This window comes from Salvelinus fontinalis, chromosome 19, assembly GCF_029448725.1.
Source record: "Salvelinus fontinalis isolate EN_2023a chromosome 19, ASM2944872v1, whole genome shotgun sequence".
Classification (NCBI taxonomy): domain Eukaryota; kingdom Metazoa; phylum Chordata; class Actinopteri; order Salmoniformes; family Salmonidae; genus Salvelinus; species Salvelinus fontinalis.
This window is the reverse complement of record NC_074683.1, coordinates 29142312-29155316: the sequence shown is the minus strand read 5'-3', so window position 1 is coordinate 29155316 and position 13005 is coordinate 29142312. Positions and strand designations below refer to the sequence as shown.

At 38.5% G+C, this 13005-nt stretch overlaps 1 protein-coding gene across 8 annotated transcripts in view; it reads left to right on the top strand.

Moving 5' to 3' along the window:
- Positions 1-13005, top strand: part of LOC129816575 (low-density lipoprotein receptor-related protein 1B-like) — a 586954-nt gene that overhangs the window by 286759 nt on the left and 287190 nt on the right. For all 8 annotated transcript variants that reach the window (XR_008753574.1, XM_055871208.1, XM_055871203.1 and 5 more), the window contains exon 4: positions 3290-3418. Coding sequence is in view for 7 of the 8 variants with exons in the window: in XM_055871208.1 (XP_055727183.1) it covers positions 3290-3418 (129 nt within the window). In the remaining variant the exon portion in view is untranslated. The remainder of the gene's footprint in view (positions 1-3289; positions 3419-13005) is intronic.

Below are 13005 nucleotides of genomic sequence, written 5' to 3'. Positions count from 1 at the left end.
ATTGTCAATCAGTGTTGCTTCCTAAGTGGACAGTTTGATTTCACAGAAGTGTGATTGACTTGGAGTTACATTGTGTTGTTTAAGTGTTCCCTTTATTTTTTTGAGCAGTGTATAAAGCCCTTTTTACATCAGCAGAGCAATGGAGATGTAGAACCACGGTGTCTAGGAAAAACTCCCTAGAAAGGGAGGAACCTTGGAAGAAACCTAGAGAGGAACCAGGCTCTGAGAGGTAGCCATTCCTCTTCTGGCTGTGCCGGATGGAGATTAAGTACACTAAAAGTATACAGTGCCTTGCAAAAGTATTTATACCCCTTTGATTTCTTCAGATTATATTGTGTTACAAAGTGGAGTTAAAACTGTAAAACTTGTTTTGGTCAACAATGTTTTCAAAATACTATAATGTCAAAGTGGAAGATGTATAAAAAAATGTTTTAAGATCAATCAAATTTGGTTAGTCAAGCCTCAATTACTTCAAGAGTACAATTTGGATTAACAAATTACATGATATGTTAGATGTTCACTCTTTGTGAAATAATACGGGTTGGCATGATTTTTAAATGACTAATCGTTCCTCTGTTCCCCATACATACAACATCTGTAAGGTCCCTCAGTCAAGTGTTGAATTTCAAGTACAGATTCAACTCCAAAGACCAGGGATCCTTTCGAAAGCCTCATATAGAATGGCATAGATTGGTAGATAGGTAACAATATCAAATGAGACATTGAAAATTATTTTAATGACGGTGAAGTTAATAATTATGCTGTGGATTATGTATACACTACCTTCTGAACTGAGGTGCAGGACAGGAATGGGATGTTACCAAAACATGCATCTTGTGTGCAATAAGGCACTAAAGTGATACTGCAACAACAACAAAAAACACGGCGAAGGAACACTCTTTTTGTTCTAAATGCAAAGCCTTATGTTTGGGGCAAATCCAACACAACACATCACTGATTAACTGCCTCCAATTATGGTGCTGGCTACATAATGGTATGTGTATGCTTGACATATTGGGGAGTTTTTCAGAATAAAAAGAAACAGGATGGAGCAGGATGGAGCTAAGCACAGGCAAAATCCTAGAGGAAAACCTGCTTCAGTGTAACGTTAGGAGAATGATGGGTGTAGAGTCAGGCGCAGAGAGAGCAGAAGTTTACGGGAACAAAACACTTTAATGTCCACAGTGAAAACAGGAACAGGTACAAAAGGGGTGACGCCAAAACACAGGCGTAAACACAACCCACAGACCAACTGTTTAAAATAAACTGGACAGCGAAAAACCCACAATCAAAATAATCCACTCCTGACGTAACATGAACACACAATAAGCCCGCACAAACACTAGCGGGCGAAACTTACCTAAATAGTACACCTCCCAAAACCCCAACAAGAAACAGGTGAAAACAATTAGACAGACATAAACGAAAAGGAAAAAGGGATCGGTGGCAGCTAGTAGACCGACGACGACCGCCGAGCGCCACCCGAACGGGAAGAGGAGTCACCTTCGGTAGTATTCGTGACATTCAGTGTGCTTTACACCAGCCACTAGTAGAGGAATTCAACTTTCAGCAGGACAATAACCTACAACACAAGGCCAAATCTACACTGGTTGCCTACCTAGAAGACCAAGTGGCTAAGTTACAGTTTTGACTTAAAATGCCTTGAAAAGCTATGGCAAGACTGGAAAATTGCTGTCTAGCAATGTTCCCCAACATCTTGACAGAGCTTGAAGAATTATGAAAATAATTATAGGCTAATATTGTACAATCCAGGTGTTCAAAGCCCTTAGAGGCTTACCCAAGAAGATCCAAAGGTGTTTCTAACATGTATTGACTCAGGGAGCTGAATACTTACGCAATGACTATGTTTTAGTTATTATATTTCTATCAATCTTTTTTTTTTAAATACAAATTGTCTTACACTTTGACATAAAGTGTTGTGTAGATTGTTGACTAATGTTGTGTAGATTGTTGACCAAAAATTACAAATAAATCCATTTTAATCGCACTTTGTTACAATAAAATGCGAAGAAATCAAAGGGGTATGACAGCTTTTGCAAGGCACTGTAGTTTCAGTGCCAATAATGAGTTCTGAAGTACTTTCTGAATTTGAGTTCAGAAGAGTGCAGAGACAGTTGACAATGATAACAATTGTTTATTCCACATAAGGAAACATGCACAGCTGAGGAAAATGCTTCCTGAGAGTATACTTTTTTGTATCTCAAGAAAATATACTGAAGTATACTTTCAAAAAAGTATATTTAACTTAAATGTCCACAAAATATTGCATACGTTCAAAATGCGTGCCAAAAATGTGCATATTACCCAGCATCCTTTCAGCAGCTGAAGTTTTGATTCATGATATTGTTCCTCATATTTAGCTTATTGAAATGTTTTGATGTTAATTTTCAAACTGAATGATGTTGTACTTTTAATTGCACATTACATGTTACACATTTTATTGAAATGTTAATTTATCACCATAGTATAAACAACTAAAGTGTGAAATCCAGCTAGTGCACGGTTATTATACATGTTGCTTAAAAGTTGCTGCCTCAGCTATAACTGTTTTGTACACATATGTTAACATTGGTTGATAACATAATTTGGTCTGTCAAGGTAACCTTTACATGGCTAATTACGACATCAAATGTGGTTAATGAATGAAAGACTATTTCTGGAATGCCTACTTGTAAAGAAAGTAATTAAATTATAATTAAAATACCAATTCAGTATACTTCAAATTTAGGAGAACTACACATAAAATGTAATTAAGGTGTATTCAAAATATATTTGTTTTGCTCTTTATCTAATATAGTAACAATATACTTAAGTACAAACATGTATTTAATATACTTAAATGCTAATAAAAACAAATAAAATGGACATTAAAAACTTTAAATATATTTTAATTGTTCCAATTTAGATCATTTTAAATACACTTAAGTATATTTATCACAGACCTATGTAAATACAGTATATTAAAATATATTAATGGAGTATTTTTTAAGTATATATAAATATATTTATGTTTCGCATGGGTGGCTACAGCTCTTACAGTATGACTACGAGGCTAGTAATATGCCTGTAGCATAAAGAGTAGAAAAGAGTGCCTGAAGTGACAGTTTTCACACTACAGGATCCAATAACTTTCCAACGTAAGTTCCTTGGTTGTGTGGTAACCATTTCTAAGGTGGTACAGTGAGGGCGACATTAAGTATACTTTATGTATTTGGGTCATGTTTGAGCACACCTAATTTGTTAGAAATGGCTCTCCCTTTCTGCCCAGATCATGATGAATGTGCTGTGTACGGAGCATGTAGCCAAACCTGCCTGAACACCTACGGCTCATATAGATGCAGCTGTACAGAGGGATACATCTTACAGAATGACAGAACATCCTGCACAGCCAAACAAGGTGAGACTAAGAGAACTGTATTACAAACAACACCATCTGCATATATGCCTTATATTCTTCATTTCTATTAATAAACATAGACGATACAATGTTGGCTCTTCGTTCAACCATTCTGGGTGTCCGTATATGATTAGGCCTAGTTCGTCTTAAACTTGTTTTTCAGCATTGGGTAGCTTCAGTAGAGGAACTATTAATTTGTTCCACCACTGACCACATCTATCTTCCCCCGAGTGGCGCAGCGGTTTAAGGCACGGCATCTCAGTGCTAGAGGGGTCACTATAGACACCCTGGTTTGAATACAGGCTGTATCACAACCGGACGTGATTGGGAGTCCCATAGTGCGGTGCAAAATTGGCCCAGCATCTTCGGGGTTTGGCCGGTGTACCGTAGTCCGTCATTGTAAATAAGAATTTGTTCTTAACTGACTTGCCTAGTTAAATAAAAAATATATCTTCCACCAGGGAATGTGGTAGTAGACATAGTCAGGTTAGGATAATGACAGATTTAAGGATTCTAAGGTTTTAACTGGTAACCATCTCAACACTCTGGGAGAGTTTTGTGGTGAGACAATACCCGGCATTGCCTTGATTTATGTTATGGTCCAATAACTGGCAAACAAAGCAGTACACCTAGCTGGGGAGAGTCGCACTGTTGCCAGTTTTAATCAATGTGACTGGTTTCCTACCAGGAATAAACTGAATATGATTACCCATAAACTTAACTGAACCTAATGCTCACACACATTAATATTAATTTAGCAGAGAAAGATTGCAGTACAGGGATAGCTATGGGTTTACCATTAGTTGTATAAGCTCATGAATATAAATTTAAGGAGCATATTTTCTCAGAGGCCATGAGATGGGGAGATGTAGAGGATGAAAAACATAATGTTTAATGTTTAATTCAAGTTCAGAAAATATGTTGTTTTCTTCTTCTACACTGTAAAACATTTTCTGTAAAATGTACCTTAACTTACTGGCAGCAATTAGCCAGTAAATTACTGTAACTTATTGTAACGACCCGGTATTGTGTTCTGTGTTTGTGGGTGTGTTATGGTTCTCATGGCTACTAGCAGGGGTTAAATATGTCAGGACAGATGGAAAGGTTGGGGGGGTATGATGGGTAATACCGCGGGATTTGGAAATGCATAAATAGGGATTACTGTCTCATTGCTCTCTCTCTTCTGTTCGTGCCTTGATCTGTTCCTATGAGAGTGACTCTTGACCCGACAGGGTAACATTGTGTACGTTCGGCATTTAGCGGCGTGGGTTGTGGCCGGAACAATAGCCCAGTTTATGAATAAACCTGTGTTCTGACCTGCACACCTAGAGTCCGTCTCTTTTCCCTTTATGACCCAGCCGGGTCATTACATTATTATACAGTACAGCTACTGTAATCCATTGTATGGTAATCCATTTTATGCCACAAAAATATTACTGTAATCTATTTTACAGTATATTACTGGAATTGCCCATGCAGCGACATATTACCCAGTGTTCTTTGCAAGTTTTCAATTTTATATTTACATTTGTATTTCGGTCATTTAGCTGGCGCTCTTGTCCTAAACAACTTCAACCAAGGTTGTTAAAATAAAAATGTATAATTACATTTCAGTAGACACTCTTATCCAGTGAAACTTACAGTAGTGAGTGGACACTATTTCCATACTTGTCCCCAATGGGAATCAAACCCACAACCCTGGCATTGCAAGTGCCAACCAACTGAGCCACACAGGATAATATCACAGTTGTAGCAAGTAAAATATTTTTGTAACCGTTACTGAAAATGTTGTTGTAGTTAAGGATACTATTGGTCTTCAATTTTGACAGTGTAGTTTTGGGGGAAAAAGTGGTGTTTCATTGGTGGGGGTGGCCATGTTGTTGGGGATCAGAAATGGCCTTTACAAGTGAAACAGATTGATGTTTCCAGGGTGAAAGCAGTGCAGAAAGTGTCATATGCTGAGGCAGTGAGGAAAGTAGAGACTGGTGGACAAAGGGTGAGGGAGCCTGAAAGGATCTCTGTGAGTAGTAGGCCAGTACAAAGTGACCCGGACAGTTTGTGCTTTAGTAAGGTTGACTTCTTGGCGTGTATTGCTTTTGTCATTAAAGATGGAAAGGAAATCACAGAAGTTTGAATTGGTAGTAACAGCAGCAGAGAAGATGTTGGATTTCAGAGATTTTAGTGCAGAAAAACTACAGGAAGTTTTGAGAGAAGGGGTTCCGATGGCCTGGTGTAGGATCTGTTGGGGCGTGTTGGGGATAGTGGTACAGTGCCTACAGAAAGTATTCACACCCCATGACTTTTTCCACATTTTGTTGTGTTACAATCTGAATAAAACATTTATTGAATTTCAATTTTGTGTCATTGGTCTACACACAATACCCCATAATGTCAAAGTGGAATTATGTTTTTAAAAATGCTTACAAATTAAAAAATGAAAAGCTGAAAAGCCTTGAGTCAATAAGTATTCAACCCCTTTGTAATGCCAAGCCTAAATATATTCAGGAGTAAAAATGTGTTGAACAAGTCATATAATAAGTTGCATGGACTTACTCTGTGTGCAATAATAGTGTTTAAAACGTTATTTTTTATCACTACCTCGTCTCTGCACCATACATAAACAATTATCTGTAAAGGCAGTGGCAGTCGGTGCTGTTTAAAATGAGGGAGGACGCAAAAATGTTTTATGAACATGGTCTCATTTCTATTACAGCATATTGGATGACTGTCATTCATATTCCATTCACCCAGCTCAATATAACATTGATGGTTTAGGCTACTACATAATACTCACGTTTTCCATATACCCATCATGATGTTGCTATAACCTAGCCTATAAATGAAAGTTTACAACGTAGGTGCACACAGGTCTAGAGACATTTGAGTAATCAAGGTGGCAGACATTGACACATTCAATACCTCGCACACTAGCTAGCTGCCCAGAAAGATTCACAGTTGTAATCGCTGCCGAAGGTTTTTCTAACATGTATTGGCTCAGAGGTGTAAATTAGATATTTCTGTATTTTATTTTCAATAAATTTGCTGAAACTTCTCCAAACATACTACCTCATGAAGCTGGTTGAGAGAATGCCAAGAGTGTGCAAAGCTGTCATCAAGGAAAAGGGTGGCTACTTTGAAGAATCTCAAATATAAAATATATTTAGATTTGTTTAAAAAAATGTTGGTTGCTACTTGATTCCATATGTGTTATTTCATAGTGTTGATGTCTTCATTATTATGTTTCAATGTAGAAAATAGTAAAAATAAGGAAAAACCTTGGAATGAATAGGTGTGTCAACTTTTGACTGGTACTGTATATAGGTTAACACGGCGGTGCAATTTCGTTTTTTTCCCCTTTTCCTATTTTTTGTGTATAAATGTGCAAACTCCAAACTGTGAAAGGCAACAAAACGCAACAAAGCGTTTAGTCTGCTGGAAAACCATGCAAAGAAGAAGAAATTTTATGATATACAGTGCATTCGGAAAGTATTCAGACCCCTTCCCTTCTTCCACATTTTGTTACATTACAGCCTTATTGTAAAATGTATTAAATAATTTTCCTAGAGCTGGACACCAGACCAAACTGAGCAATCAGGGGAGAAGGGCCTTGGTCAGGGAGGTGACCAAGAACCCGATGGTGACTCTGACAGAGCTCCAGATTTCCTCTGTGGAGATGGGAGAACCTTCCAGAAGGACAACCATCTCTGCAGCGCTCCACCACAGAAGCCACTCCTCAATAAAAGGAACATAATAGCCCACTTGGGCATGGTCTTGTTTCTATTACAGCATATTGGATGACTGTCATTCATATTCCATTCACCCAGGTCAATGTAACAGCGATAGGTTTAGGCTACTACATGACACTCAAATTTTCCCTATACCCATCATGAGGTTGCAACAACTTAGCCTATGAATTAATGTTTCCAACGTAGGTGTACACAGGTCGAGAGAAAAAATGTAGGTGACAGTGAAATTCAATATCGCCTTGCACACTCTTGCCTGCATCTAGCTGATATAGGGTTTAATTATTAGTCCAACAGTTGCAAAAGACAATTTATTTTGGACAAATTCAGGTATGTTTATCCCCATTTTGCTCCACTTGCTTCCGTTTAAGAAACGTTTTTTAACAGAATCGTGGAATGAATACACCCATGATCACGAGTAATCCGAGTTCACTCTCATAACAGCCACGTTGTATTCCTTCTCTTCCCTTCTCGTGTGGACTTCAATGCACAACAAATCAGCTGTATGTGACCAGGCGAAAAAACCTATCCAAGCCAAACCTCTACAAACATCCTACATCGTTGTCACCATATTAGCTAAAGTAATGTCATAGTCAGCATAGCTAATAGAACTAACGCGTTAGTAAACCTGTTACAATCATGCAGTAACGTTAGTGTACATTCAGTAAGCAGTTATACCAGCGGGCCCCAGTAGCATAAAATGAGTAATTCCAAAAGCTTACCTTGATTTGGAAGAGTTCCAGTGTTGTGTTGGAAAGTCATAGCCAGCTAGCTGACATAGCATCCCTCTGTTTGAGCAATATGTTTCGGTAGGCTAAACTGTGTGAAACTGAAAAGTGAAAAGTGAAAGTATGTGAAACTGAAAGTGAAAAAACAATGACAAAATATCTCTCTCTAGCTTTTCCTTCATTTTGGAATGAATGAATTTGTTCAAAACTGTTCACCTATTGTCTTTCTCTCTCTTTGAGTCAACTACTCACCACATTTTATACACTGCAGTGCTAGCTAGCTGTAGTTTATGCTTTCAGTACTAGATGACTGCTCTGATCCTTTGATTGGGGGGACAACATGTCAGTTAATACTGCAAGAGCTCTGATAGGCTGGAGGACGTCCTCCGGAAGTTGTCATAATTACTGTGTAAGTCTATGTAAGGGAGTGAGAACTATGAGCCTCCTAGGTTTTATATTGAAGTCAATGTACCCAGAGGAGGACAGAAGCTTGTTGGCCTCCGATTATACCATGGTGCTACCCTACAGAGTGCTGTTGAGGCTACTGTAGACCTTCTTTGAGAAATAGTGTTTTATTAAATAATTTGGTGATGTGATTATATTTATTGTAGTTTTATCTAAAAATTATAACTTTTTTAATGTTTCACAATTTAATATATTTTTTTAAATTCAATGAGGAGGATTGTCCTCCCCTTCCTCCCCCGAGGAGCCTCCACTGCTGGGCTCATTGAATTCTACAGCAGGATTAATACGTGCTCCTCAGGCTCAGCGGCTCCAGATACGTGCTCCCTTTCTGACCAGCAACTGACCAGCATAGAGAAGAAAAAGACAGAACTGATAATTGATCGCATGGTGCAAGGATGAATGCAATTAATTGATTTTTGAGTGTTATAACTGACACAGCTTTGAAGAACCAAAACATACACAGCCTCTGCTCCACAAACTCGTTCTCAAGAAGGAATCATTTGAGGGGCTGCAGTTTGCGAACGATATTGTACATACACTGGGGCAAAATAGTATTTAGTCAGCCACCAATTGTGCAAGTTCTCCCACTTAAAAAGATGAGAGAGGCCTGTAATTGAATGGGGCCATCACTGCATGGAGATATGCATGGAGGAATGGGCCAAAATACCAGCAACAGTGTGTGAAAACCTTGTGAAGACTTACAGAAAACGTTTGACATCTGTCATTGCCAACAAAGGGTATATAACAAAGTATTGAGATAAACTTTTGTTATTGACCAAATACCTATTTTCCACCATAATTTGCAAATAAATTCATAAAAAATCCTACAATGTGATTTTCTGGATTTTTTTTTCTCATTTTGTCTGTCATAGTTGAAGTGTACCTATGATGAAAATTACATGCCTCTCTCATCTTTTTAATTGGGAGAACTTGCACAATTGGTGGCTGACTAAATACTTTTTTGCCCCACTGTATATATATCACTCTCACAGCAGTCAAGCAATGCACTCCGCCAAGACTTGTCCACAATCTAGTCCGGTTGCGGCCACAACTAGACCTCTCAAATGTATCTCGAAATAATCACATTTGTATGCTTAGCAATCAACAAATGTACATTTTTTAAAGGTCATGAACAGTCAAAATCCTGTTTTCATGAAATTGGATGGTATTTGGATGAAACCAGATCAAAGTATGATGACCAAAGCATGAAAAATGTCTGTTGCTAATACATTGATGAAGTTTCATCATAGTTACTGGTCCCCTCCCCATATCAAACACTTGGATTCAGGAGGTGTGATTATTAAGTGGATTGGGTGACATCACCTTAACATGAATTTTAATACACCAATGGTCGTATGATATTGTCTTACCTAATTTAAATAAGTACCACCTTTTAAGGTGAACTCATAAATATTAGCTCCCCGCCCACTCAGCCTGTCTTTTCAAACCTCCTGGTATTTAGCCATGAGAGATAAAGTAAATATTCTCACATTTTTTGCCTTTTTATCCAAAACAAATATTGTATCATGGGTGCTATTTTAGTCACTAAAATGGAATTTTTACATGAAAATCAGAATGACTGTTCAGGACCTTTGACAAAGGCTTCTAAACAGACAGTGATTACAGGTCAAAACAGATCAAAACGACATGGCTAGCCACTCAACCGTTAAAGGTTTGAGATTTGCTGCCACTCTGATCTTACAGCACTCTCCCTAACAGGTGCAACAAATATAGCCTCTTACAAGACCTGCCTCAAAATGTTAATAACTGAGAAACAATACCATGCACCCACTATTGTTCAAAATGTATTTAGTGCTCCAAAAAATATGGTATGGTACTGTATTCTAAATTACAGTACATGACTGACAACATTTGGTCAGTAAGCTACTATTGCGTTTTAGGAAAAGGTTGGCAGAATTCCTAAAATGGAGTATATTTACTGGGCATTCTACAGTGTTTTACTGTTGAAATTACAGAAAGGTCTTACAGTCTGCTGTAAAACAAATGCCCTTTTTTTTCAGGGGTGGATCAGCTTTAATATGCAGATAGATTGTTGCTGCCATCAATGTAATTGTCTGCATCATTTCCAATCCCCCATATATTTCGGGGGTAAATATTTATATCTATATACATACACTACCATTCAAAAGTTTGGGGTCACTTAGAAATGTCCTTGTTTTTGAAAGAAAAGCACATTTTTTGTCCATCAAAATTACATCAAATTGATCAGAAATACAGTGTACATATTGTTAATGTTGTAAATGACTATTGTAGCTGGAAACGGCTGATTTTTAATGGAATGTCTATGTAGGCGTATAGAGGCCCATTATCAGCAACCATCACTCCTCTGTTCCAATGGTACGTTGTGTTAGCTAATCCAAGTTTATAATTTTAAAGGGCTATTTGATCATTAGAGAACCCTTTTGCAATTATGTTATCACAGCGGAAAACTGTTGTTCTGATTAAAGAGGCAATAAAACTGGCCTTCTTTAAACTAGTTGAGTATCTGGAGCCTCAAAATTTGTGGGTTCGATTACAGGCTCAAAATGGCCATTAATAACTTTATTCTGAAACTCGTCAGTCTATTCTTGTTCTGAGAAATGAAGGCTATTCCATGCAAGAAATTGCCAAGAAACTGAAGATCTCATACAACTCTGTGTCCTACTCCCTTCACAGAACAGTGCAACCTGGCTCTAACCAGAATAGAAAGAGGAGTGGGAGGCCCCGGTGCACAACTGAGCAAGAGGACAAGTACATTACAATCTGGACCATGTATTTCTGAAACTGTCCGCCACCATTGTCGCACCCCTTATTTCCAGCCTGTTCAACCTCTCCTTCGTATCATCTGAGATCCCCAAGGATTGGAAAGCTGCCGCGGTCATCCCCCTCTTCAAAGGGGAAGACACCCTGGACCCAAACTGTTACAGACCTATATCCATCCTGCCCTGCCTAGCTAAGGTCTTCGAAAGCCAAGTCAACAAACAGATCACTGACCATCTCGAATCCCACCGTACCTTCTCCGCTGTGCAATCCGGTTTCCGAGCCGGTCACGGGTGCACCTCAGCCACGCTCAAGGTACTAAACGATATCATAACCGCCATCGATAAAAGACAGTACTGTGCAGCCGTCTTCATCGACCTGGCCAAGGCTTTCGACTCTGTCAATCACCATATTCTTATCGGCAGACTCAGTAGCCTCGGTTTTTCTAATGACTGCCTTGCCTGGTTCACCAACTACTTCGAAGACAGAGTTCAGTGTGTCAAATCGGAGGGGTTTTTGTCCGGTCCTCTGGCAGTCTCTATGGGGGTACCACAGGGTTAAATTCTCGGGCTGACTCTTTTCTCTGTATATATCAATGATGTTGCTCTTGCTGCGGGCGATTGCCTGATCCACCTCTACGCAGACGACACCATTCTGTATACTTCTGGCCCTTGCTTGGACACTGTGCTATCTAACCTCCAAACGAGCTTCAATGCCATACAACACTCCTTCCATACAACACGCCTTCTACGCCCGACTAGCATCACCACCCTGGATGGTTCCGACCTAGAATGCATGACTGATGCCTTTAGTGAGAGGTCTAATGCTTTAATATTTAATAATTTCTGCTGGATTTCTAATCCCTTAATATTATTGTTGGATCCAATTTTACCAGCTAACATTTTGATGGCAATAATAAATAGATATGTCGATTGTGGACAAGCTTGTTTAACTCCTCTTGAAAGTTTAAAACTTTCTGAGATGTAGCCAAATGTACTTTATTTTACTGTGCATTTTACAACCTGCTCTATTCAGTTCATGCAGTATCATACTATTGATTAATACAGTAAGTTACTGATAAAATTACAAAAATGATTAACAGTGTGTATTTGACTTAATCAGTTTTCATCACAATGTTACAAGGTTCTGATTATATATTACAATGCTTTCACCTTGCATGTTCCAAAAAGTACATAGTCCAACACTTTGTGACATTTACCTTGAACTCTTTTAAAATCTAAAATTTATCAGACAATTTCAATGCAATTCTAGAAATGATGTGGAAGGTAGATAGGCAGGTAGCCTAGTGGTTAGAGCATTGGACTAGTAACCGAAAGTTTGAAAGATTGAATCCCTGAGCTGACAAGGTAAAAATCTGTTGATCTGTCCCTGAACAAGGCAGTTAACCCAATGTTCCTAGGCCATCATTGAAAATAAGAATTTGTTCTTAACTGACTTGCCAAGTTAAATAAAGGTTTAAAAAAATATATATATATGGTAATTGTTTGACCCTTGTGGTACAGTAGAGATATGTAGAGTTGAATGACAGCTACAGTTTTGCATTCAAGAGAACAATGTCTCTATCAGAGAGCTTGGCTGTGCCCAAAATGGCACCCTATTCCCCTATGGGCTCTGGTCAAATGTAATGCATTACACTACAAAGAGAATAGAGTGCTATTTGGGACGCAGTCAATGTGCTCGTATGAGAGAACCAAAGCCCCATCCATGCTGTAGTAGTATCTCAGGGTATATTATCTAGCTCCTAAAGGTTGACTTAGAGGGATCAGGTTAAAGAAAAGTGCCTTTCACAGTGGACAAACTAATTTATTGCCCATATTAGGAGAGCCAGCCCTGACTTGAACTTGTGAGGGGTATCAGTGGCAATCAATTA